The sequence below is a fragment of the Empidonax traillii genome, unplaced genomic scaffold (assembly GCF_003031625.1).
Source record: "Empidonax traillii isolate 1590-97213 ecotype Southwest subspecies unplaced genomic scaffold, ASM303162v1 scaffold547:size421747, whole genome shotgun sequence".
Classification (NCBI taxonomy): domain Eukaryota; kingdom Metazoa; phylum Chordata; class Aves; order Passeriformes; family Tyrannidae; genus Empidonax; species Empidonax traillii.
The window spans coordinates 311,681-322,531 of NW_020955740.1; the positions used below are offsets into that span (position 1 = coordinate 311,681).

Genomic DNA, 10,851 nt, shown 5'->3' on the forward strand with positions numbered 1-10,851 from the left:
GATGGACATAGCTAATAATTAGCTATTTATTGCAATTTAGAGGAAAAGCAAGAAGGTACTTGCCTGTATTAGGAGTGCAAATCCCACCCTAACCAAAGCCATCAGGAGGGCAGTACACTTGTCAGAGCTGATCTAGGAATACTATTCTTAGATGCAGCAGGTTATTTATTATGGATGTTTTAAACCCACATGTCATAATGCATTATCTCAGATACTAAAGGATGAGTCTCTTTAGTCTTACAAAAATGTCCTCCTTTCTCTGCTATCAGGTATGCAGTTTCTGCTTAGGACAAAGTCTGGTTGGGTTGTTAATTTCCCTTAAGCTTTAACTTGAGTTTAATTTTGAGTTGTGCTTGTATTGTAGAAACACTGAGAAGTCAAAAGAGATTGGGACTCCCAGAGAATAAAAAATTACCCTTATTCTAAAACTGGTGATGTATGTGCTGGCCCAAACCTCCCCATCTGTGGGACAAGGCTGCATTTTTGTTTTTTCACTCCAAATCTTGTGCCCACTTCCCTAGCATCTCCATTAGTATCTTCTAGAAATGTCTACAATATTTTCTATTTTTCATATGTAGCAGGATGGAGCAGGCAGCAGCCTCGCTGCACAGCAGGATGACCGAAATAACAAGTATCTTCTTTCTGAGAACTTTCACAGGTGCTCTTCACCAACTAGCTCTACTTAAAAGCTAAACAGACAATAACTGAGGGTAGAAAACAAAGCTTGGGCCACATATGCAAGGACTAAAGAGCTGCAAATGGAGTGTTGGCATCTCACAAGTGACCTGTGAGAAGATGGGAGATGCTGTGGAGCCATCACAGTTGTATGAAGCAGTTTTTTAAGTCCCTGTGTGGTTCTTAGCCCAGGAGAACTTGGAGTGACGGGTGTCTGGTGACAGTTTAGTTTCCTGAAAAAATCAGCCTGTAAGATTGGCCCAGAATTGGGAAGTCTGGGGAAAGAAGTGTAATGTTAAAAGGTAATGTTTCAGGATGGATGAGCTTAGTGTTTCAACTTTACATTTCCATGTGGCCTTTGTGAGCCTACAGCTTGTGCCCAAGTATGCTGAGAATGGGGATGGGGCCAGAGGACCCTGATGGGAAGACCTTGAACAATCAGACATTGTACAATGCTGACTGTCTGCAATTCTGATCGAGAACTGTAACAAATCAAAGTCCTGATAAAAAGCCATATAGCACTTGGATTATGCAGTGTTATATTGTTATGAAATCTCAGTGTTTGCCAAGTTGGATGCAAGTGCTGGTATTAATGAGACTCACATTTAAAAAAAAAAACAACCCATGGTTCTAGCTTGTAAAATCACAGATAGGCTTAGAAGTGTTTTGAGGAAACAAACATATGTCTCAGCAAACCTTTGTCTTTCTGCTTGTTTCATTTGGGTTGGTATTTCTCAAGCTTTGCTCGATGAGCATACAGTTTAAAATTTTAAATAAGAAAGAAAAAAGGTTTAAAAAAAACCCCAAAGCTGTTGCCTTCCTAAGGTGACAGCATGGAAGCCGGAAGCTGGCAGTCCTTCCAGCATGGAGGCAAAGGCAGGCTGTAGCTGCAGTGCAGGCGGTGCATTCCCTGGAGTGCTTCCAGGGATGGGAACATAGCGATGCTGGGGGAGGACCAGGAGGGGAAACAGCTCATCAGATGTGCTGGTGAGTCAGCTGGCTTGGGACTGGCTTTGGACTGCTTGCCATAGAGACCTGCAGCCAGGAATGACCCAGCTCCAGCAGTTGTTTTCTGTGGGGAGGTGGCCTATGGCTACAAAACAAGGCTAGGAAAGGCCAAAAAATAGTGTGCCTATAAAGCTATTTATATTCTCAAAACAAAGAAATATTATGTGGAATATAATAGAAAGTGAGAGGGAATATATGCTACTGCAGTGCATTCTTTTAAGGATAATAAATACTAAGCAAATTACAAAGGAAAGAGAAAGGGGAGAAAGAGAGGAGAGCAACAGAAGAAAGAAGGGAATTTTTTTTTTTTTTTTAAACACTGGTATCAGAACATACTTATCCTTTCCTGAACTGCCCTGGTGGGATGGCAAGAGATTTTGCAGTACTGATGCAGCAGGCTGGTGATATATCAGTCCTCTTTACCTCGTGCTGGTCAGATTTTGTAGTACTCATTAAAAGGATCAAAAACACACTATAATAATTATGTGAATGTAATGAAGGATTTATTTATGTGATTGTTCCTTCCTCCTTCCTCCCCCCCAACATGGGCTACATTTACACCCAGCTTGGGTGAGGCGGAGGAGATAGGAGAGTGCACTGAAAAATTTAGAGGTGATAACATTTTGGACTCTTGAAAAATGAGACTTTAAAGACCCCAAATAAGTTGCTGCATGGCTCAGCTGTAGCATGACATTTAGTATGTGTCACAAGTCTTGCTTCAAAATAGAGTCTGCCAACTAGGACAGCACAGGGGGCTTGGCAGAGATAATGGATGGAATGAGACTTCCAGCTGAAGGAATGAAATGGTGAAGTCTGTAATCAAAACGTGAGTAGCATTTTAGGGATGACTGTAAAAGAGTTGATAGAAAGAAGGCAATGGAAGTTTTTTTTGAAGGCTTGAGTTAAGAGAAAGCCCAGAATTGTACCTGTACTAAAACAATGCTGAGAAAGGATGCAATGAAGCCTATGCTTCTCTAGACCTGGAGAAAATAGTGTTGTCCTGGTATATATAGGGAGAGAGTAGGGATCCTCGCTAGACAGTGCCACAGAGATGGAGCGAGGGTGGTCCATACCTTGGAGAGCTGACCACTGAACCCTGTGGAGACATAAAGTCAAAAGTTAAGGAGGAGACTCCTATACTGTAAGTTCGTTTTAATCACCCTTCCCTCCTACAAGGAGCGTCCCCCAGGAGTGGGGAAGGAGAACAGGAGCAATAAATCAGAAAATAGTTAGGAGAGTTTCTTAGGAGAGCACTGGACTTACAAATACTGCTGTAGTGTTGAATAAGGCCAGGTCAAAGATAGATCATGTGAGCGAAAGGGGCCTGTTTTTGGAGTAATCTGCTCTAGGCATCACATTTTTGTCAATGCAGAGAGTGGTTCGTTGACTTCTGCAGTAGGCAGCATAGTTGTCCCCCATGATGAGCTGAATTACCAAGCCAGCTGACCAGGCAGGGCAGGGAGCATCACTCACAGGCAGAGAAATCTGTGCTTAGCTCCACCAAGCAACCTAAGTGTACATCTGAGCTCTGGCTGCCCACAGCAGGATTTAGACTGCTTTCCATTTCAGAGATACCGCCTGGCTCATTCAACTCACACACAGCATCACCTCTGTCTTGACTGAGTTTATCCAGTTGGCTCCTTCTTATTGTATTTTCTCTTCTGTGTCAATTAGCCCCTAGAAAAGTGGAGGTAATATTGCTCTTGGCCCCCGTGGGGGGGATTTAATTTCAAGGTACTCATTTGGGACTTCAGAATCCAAAGCACATAACAGCAAGTCACCACTCTAGAGGTGTCCAAAACTTATTGTGAACCAAAAAAGGAGAGACTAATACTGTCTATAACGGGCTACTGTGGGACTAGAGCAATGCATGCTTTTTTCTGAATGTATGGCAGAGATGTTTGTGTCTAACATCTCTTTATTTCCAGCTGAAAAATGATCCCTCTTCTTCCCCTTCCACTTGCTCAAGGTACTACCAATGGGGAAAAAAAAAATCAAGTGAGCATCTCTGTTACAGATAACTAACTTCTCAGTATTAGGGCAAAAACTGTCAATAAGGTTTATTTTATACAAAACTGTATATAGAAACCATATCGTTTAATTGCTAGACTTATGATGTTAATTTGTAATGTTTCTAATTGATGCAGGAGTTATAATTAAGAGAAAAAGTGGAGAAATTCCATGCCCATTGGCAGTTGAAGCCTTTGCTGCTCACCTCAGCTATATCTGCAAATATGATGACAAATACAGCAAGTAAGTAAGAATACGTGCATGCGTGTGTGTGTTCCTTTCACAGCTTCTCTGTTGCTGCAATGTTTGAGTCCTCCATGTTGAGCTGCAGCTAGGGCCCAACCCTGCTTTCACCAAGTCTTGGACAAAACTTCAGTTTAATTCAGAGATCAGAAGCTGGCTCTGTACAAGGCTGTTGTTTTGACTCTATCATCATCTCCACATCCACCAGTCAAAAAGAGATGTTGAGAAATAGGTCCGTAGCATCTCGTAAATGACTTCTGAGAAGTGTTGGGAGGATAAGCTAGCAAGCTGATGCTCTTGGCCACGTCAAATTGAAGGCTAAATAAAGAATTCAGCAAGAGCCTACCAGCCCCACAAGTCTCTCAGGCTAGCTCAGCTCTCCACCTCTAGCAATAGATGGTGTTTACTTGATTATCCATCCTGGTGATATTAGTGTCACCTGGAGCCAGACAAAAAAAGACATTCAGTTGTGTCTGTAAACCTGATCTACATGATCTGAGAGGTCAGAATGTAGAACTTTTGTCTTCTGAATTCCAGTTGGGGTCTTCAGTGTTAGCTCTTAATGTAGCAAGGAGAAACAGAAATGAGTAAGAATAGCAGTGGTAAGGCTTGGTTGTGGGAATAGCGATGAGGTGCAGAAGATTTCCAGAACTAAAAACTGAGGAGAGAGAAAAAGCAGCACAGATTTTTAATGCCAGTTCTGGGCAAGGCTGCAAGAATTCAGTAGAATGTATGAAAGAGGAGGAGGTGGTTGCTGGAGAACGGTACTGGGATCTGATCTGAGGAAATCGATATGGAAAAGAGCTGAGGTAGTAGATTTAAATGGATACTAAAAAAATTAAAGTAGGAAAGTGGGAAATCTTATGACTGAAGAGTGAATATTCTGGCAGTCTTAGAATGAGTCAGAACCTAAATATAAGGATGTCAGTCCTTTCTAGTTCTGCCTTATAGAGCAGTGCTGCACATACCACCACTGTACGCTCTGGCTCTACCCCCACATCCTCCCACCTACTGTTGACAGCAGCAGAAATCATTCTTTGCTCACAATAAACATGAAGAGAAGCATCAGCAAGCTTCCAAAAACTGTAACATAATGTACCTGAAGCGTTTTTTTAGTTGCAAATTGGAGGGATTCAGACCCACAGCTCCATTCACATGGATGTTTGTCATGGGTAAGCTCTAGGAATCTTTATCAGTACTCTTATTTAAATGGAGTGGTAGAGAGGTGAGAGTGTTGCTGAAGCAAGCTACTTGCAACTCCTTCAAGCTCAGAAGAGCTTCTGAGAGCAAGGAAGTCTGTTCTTTTAGACACTACTAGAAATTTCCAAAATTGTGAAAATTAGCTGTAAATGACTGCCGAGTACATTGTACAAAATTTCTTAAAAAGATACTTGAACTAAGTATGAAGTCCCAGGTCTGCTTCTCCTTTCTGACTGCAGGATGTTTGTCTTAGGTTATTTCTTGCATCCCAGCTGCAATCGTTTGGCTGAACAGTGCTTTTCCCTCCTCTCTTGGCTTTTTAGGTATTTCATTTCTCACAAACCAAACAAGACCTGGCAACAAGTATTCTGGTTTGCCATCAGCATCGCCATAAATAATGCCTACATCCTCTACAAAATGTCAGAGGCCTACCATGTGACAAGGTACAGCCGCGCACAGTTTGGTGAGAGACTTGTAAAGGAGCTTCTGGGCTTGGAAGACACCTCACCCTCCCATTGATGCATTGTTCCTGGTGGCGTAGGCAGGGGCTGAAGGGTAAGCAGAAGAAACCACACCTGGAGCAGCAAAGCAAGGAACTTGTGACACCACCAGTGCTGTCATCCGAAAATGCCAAGTGATGCCACTAGAGAGGTGGAAATTTTGTTTCCCAGTAGCAGCTGGATGTAAACATGTCATGCAGAAAGTGCCACTGGAAAAGCTGACACAAAATTGCATATGTGAATGCCCTGTGGGAATCTGTACACCCAAAACCGACTTAAACTAGTTGTCATCTCAGTACTATTTGTTGAACGGGGTCATCTTGTAAAGTTACTCTTGGGCCAAGAGCTTGTCATAAGCTGGCATAGCTCAGCAGTCCTAGACCGGTATTATGGAAAACTCTATACCGTACTTGGAGTTACTAAATTCTGGGGCAAGCGATGTAAGTCTGCACCGTGGGCTGTGGCTGGGAGTGCCGGCCATCCCAGGGCGTCGCTGCCGTCTTCCCAGTGTGATAAACAGAGCAGTTCAGATACATGATCACTGAAGCAAGCATATTGACAAACAAAACCTTCACAGGCAGACAGCCAGGAACCGAGGACCAGTCGAGATTTTTTTCTTTCTGTGTTTTGTTTTTTTTTTTTTCCTGTTTCTATTAATGTTATGTCAGGCAATTTGATCCCAATTAGTACACAGAAAAGTTAGGAGAAACCAAATACATTAGTGAATTTAAAATGAAAACACATTATATTGGTTTTCTTTTTTAACCAGGACAAAACATTTTATACACAAACACACAGTGATTAATACTGTAAGTATTTACAGGGAGTAAAGCATTAAGTAATACTGCCTCACATCTTAACTGCCACGGTCAGTGTACAGGTGAGAAATCAGAGTACAACATCTATATTTGTTTCTTGATTTCAACTCTATCTTAAATGTTGCTTAAAAAGATAATGTAATGGACTGTTAAGGTTTTAGGAACAACAATTTCTTGCTTTTTCCTTTTTAACTTTCAAGACTTTTTTGGTCAACTTTAGAACTCCATTTGACACACAGTTGGCAGGAAAAAATAAGTCACTAATAGCTGTGTGTTTCCCATTATCACTGTGGTGTGTTCTGTAGGAATTCTTTCTATTAGAATTCAGGGGTTGTTATGGTAGCTTAATTGAGCAGATTACATGTTTAGCAAAATAACATAACATAGCATTGTGTTTTACAAAAAGAAGTCCAGTTGCAACCAGACCTTAAACCTCACTAAAACAGAGCAAGCCCAAAGAGTTCTTCTGTTCTTTGTAACACTGTAGAGGACAAGCATCGTCGTGAGCTGGTGGCCAAGGCTGAAATGCCACGTTTTGGTGCTGGTGGAATCTGAAGGCCACTGGAGCTTCAGAAAACAATACCAAGAGAGAGGGGTGTGATTGAAACAAGGGAGAATCGATACTGAAGTGAAATGCTACCCTGCCCTCCACACTTCATTGATTTCAGTCCACAACTCAATCAGCAAAAAACTCCATGTTCTAAAGGTTAGCAGATGAACACAAACAGATGAACACAAACAGAATTGCATTAACTTATGGGGCAGAAACCATGTTGCTTAGAGGACCAACTGGTTTTAGGTCCCCAAGCCTGAAAAGTTTTACTGAAGAATGACTTGAGTTGATTCAAGAGGAATGGAGTGATCAATTGATTTACTGATTTATGATTGTAAATCTCACCGGGTTATATGTATCTATCTGGCAAGAGGCAATAGAGGGTAACCAACATGAATTTGAAAACTCCTCAGATTTCATCATTATGCGATGTGCAAATGCATAGCATGTAAATAATAACAGAGAGAGAATCCAGCAGGGGTTAGTTAGTAAATTAACGACTAGCCCATAGAGTATCCTTGCACTGATACCTTTCTGTTTCCACCAAAGTCTTATTTTTTGGAGTAGACTTAGAGGCAGATCTCACCTGGTTGCAGGAAGAGTAAGGGAATGGCCAGCTCCTCAGTGGTTTTGCTTGTGATAAAGCCTGGAGCCTGTCCCACACGTCCTGCTCTGCCTTCCAGCTGCACAGTGTACGAGAGCGGGATTCCTAAGGATCCCTTTTCGCTTCTCAGTCCACAAGGTCTACTCCCAGGAAACACGGGAGAAAGGACAAAACCTTGTGCACTGAGGCCTCCTAGCCTCAAAAGGAGGGAGAAGGTTTGTACCACTCTAGTCCTTGGCAATGCCAAGCTGCATAGGAACCCAGGGATGAGTTCAAAACTTCTTAGCCCCAAAGAGAACTGAGACCTCCCCTCTTTAGACTGTGTGTGATAGCTGGTTCTTGTCAGTCTTGTAAGTATTCAAACAGAGAGAGGAGCTAGCCCGAAGCATGAAAAACAAATGTTCAGCAATGTAAGCCCACAGTTTCCTTTGTTCAGGAAATTTCACAGAGGTACCAAAAGGCAAATGGTGTTCTTATTGCTCTCTGCATCAGACAATGCCAGCTGATATTGGATGAGGAAAAGCAGCAAATAGTTCATTATATCCCATAAATTTATATGGTAGTCAAAACTAGGGCTGTAGGGAAAGGTCTCTGACTGCAACATTGCTGATGGGATGGCTTGAATGAACAGTATCTGCTTCCTTGCATTCCCCTGCCATACTGGAGCTTTTGCAGGGTACCTGTACCTGCAGCAGAGATGGGGCGGTTTGCAAGGCCGCCTCGGAGCCACTTGGCATTTCTGAGGAGTAGGCAGAGCACTCTCCAGCTGTATTGTGGGCCCCTGGGATAAATCTGGAGCCTTTGACCAATTAAATTACTATGTATGCTTAAAGGCCTGGATCTAGGCCATCCCATACAGAAAATGCCTTTTCTTTTTCAGGTGAAAGTAGGCCTGAGGCCTTGGAATATTTAATTTTTCACTAATGTATGCTGTTAATTATGTGGATCACTTGAGCTCAAATCATGAGGTCCTAGCTTTTTGCCTCAGGGACTGGGTCCTGAGTAGTTTTCCCTAGAATTGGTGTTGACGGGGGATTACGCAGCGGCTGACTATTACAGGGAAGATGCTTAGGCTCCTTTGTAAAGGAGAAAAATGAAAACAAAATTATAGCTTTGCAATGAATTTCATTTTCTTAGCCTTAATCATCCCTTATCATTTTGAACTGGTGTCCTAAACATGCACAAACATTCCATAAGTAAGCAAAAATATTTATATATATTTATATGTACAAAATGCCTGAATTTTGGCTCTTGAAGCCAACAAGCAAAAGCCACCAAAGCATAGCGTAGATCCACAGATGACTCTTCCCCCTCATCTTTTCCTTTTGTTGACTGGAAGTGGAGAGGGTTGGGGAAAGTTAGGATTTCTGCTTGTTGAAAAAGCATCTTGCACTTTCTCTGTTACTACAACAAAGGCAAAGTAATTAAGGAAGAAACTGAATAATTTTTAGAAGGCTAATGTTTGTTAACTGCAGCTCAGCCTCTGTAGCATTTCCTTTACTGCAAACTGGCTTTCTCAGATTTGGTTCCCCACCTGCTCATAATATTAAAGCTTCTCCCTAGTTAAAGGGCGGGGGGAGGGAGGGGAAGTTAGTCTCAAAGTAGTGCAAGGATGCTAGTTATAGTGTGTGTGTCTAATTGTGCAGTGACTTGTGAAATGATAGTTTGGTTTGTTTGGGGGGCATTTTTGTAGCCTTAAGACAATCTGGGTAAGATGGTAAAACTCAGCAGTAGATGAAATGCAGTGGAAATGCCAGCCAGGTCACAGAGGAATGCCACTAAACTTTCTCAAAAAAAAAAAAAAGGTTTGTTGCTGAAGGAGCCAAGAGAGCATAGCATGGCTCGTTTCTCTCCTGCTGAATTGAATTTTCATTCACAGGTACTTCTGAAAACTGATAATGACTTATTTATGGTATGCAAACTTTGTTTCAAAGAACTGAGACCATCGGTAAGACATACTGATCACCTTCTGTGCACAGTGCTTTCAAGAAATGTCTGTCATGCCACGATCCATTCTTGGAAAACATTTCTTTTCCCAGTGTTTAATATAACACTCACTAGAGCTTGGAAGCCACTGTGAAGTGGTTTTCACTGTTGTCTCAGTTGAAAAATGCTTCAAGGGCTTGCAGAAACTCTGCCACTTTTAACTTCAGCCCATCTGTGCACTTGACTCTAGGGCACAATATAAAGAAATCTCATCTCCATTTTCTGTTTCTATTCTATAGAAACCCTTCTACATTTACAAGTAGTCCAAGAATTCTTATTTGTAGAAGTACAACTGTTTTCTTCGGGTAATTCCAAGAGAAAAATGAATTCAGCTGTTTCCAGACTGACATTAAGGACAGCAACTCAAAAAGAGCATTCTCATTCTTTACCTCCAGCTGTATTTCTGTGGCCTTTTTTGGGGTTATTTGTTTTTTGTCTAGAGAGGTTACTTTTTACTTTCCTTCTAATATTTATTTAGGAGTCTGTCTTTAACTGGTGAGTAGTGAAAGAAGCCTCCAATATCTTATTCTTACATGCCTTAGTCCCCTAGTCCTAGAGCTGATTTTAGGGATTATGCTGCACTGATAATTCTGCGCATCTGTGGTACTTTCCAAGCAAGGATTGCAAAGTGCTGTAACAACCTCAGCACTCATGAGACATCATTAGCTTCTCAAACAGGAGCTTCCCCTTTCTTAATCAGACACCAAGGCACAGCACAGATAAGGGGGGGGTGATGAAATTGTAAAGTTGAGTTTGCACTTCCATGATTCAGGTCATGTTCTATGTTTTCAGCGACTTGGTTCTTGTTCAAATGCACTTTTCCAAACTAGAAATGAAAGCATGCCAAATTCATTCTCCCCCTGAAGTAAGGGCTGGAGGACTTAGCACAGGTTCCTTCATACAGGCCAACATGTATGAGTCAAAACCAAGTTGCACTGCAGGTAAGAAGAAATGTGATAAAACATAGGAGGGCAACCAGTCCAGAGGAACTTAAAGGAGATAAATGGAAAATCTGAAGCTCTACAATAGTCCAGTCATCAGTATGAAATTCAGACAAAGAATTACTGAGTTGAGAAAAGTCAGTGAGGCTTAGATGGAATATGAAGTCTTCCGTCCATCTCTGTTGTGGAGTTTGCCATGGCACTTTCTTCTTGGTAGGATTGGTGTAAGATTAGTTGAGAAAAACATTCAAGTCTTGAAGGGCTGTTGTTTCACAGAGGCAAGGAACTCTTAAGCTCAAAACAGGTATATATT

At 41.8% G+C, this 10,851-nt stretch overlaps 1 protein-coding gene across 1 annotated transcript in view; it reads left to right on the forward strand.

Annotated features, from left to right (window-relative positions):
• The window catches only part of PGBD5 (piggyBac transposable element derived 5), a 68,126-nt gene extending 58,712 nt beyond the window's left edge, over positions 1–9,414 (forward strand). The window contains exons 6-7 of the mRNA XM_027897534.1: positions 3,831–3,936; positions 5,460–9,414. Of these exons, the coding sequence (XP_027753335.1) occupies positions 3,831–3,936; positions 5,460–5,655 (302 nt within the window). The 3' untranslated portion in view covers positions 5,656–9,414. The remainder of the gene's footprint in view (positions 1–3,830; positions 3,937–5,459) is intronic.
• Positions 9,415–10,851: the final 1,437 nt, after the last annotated feature.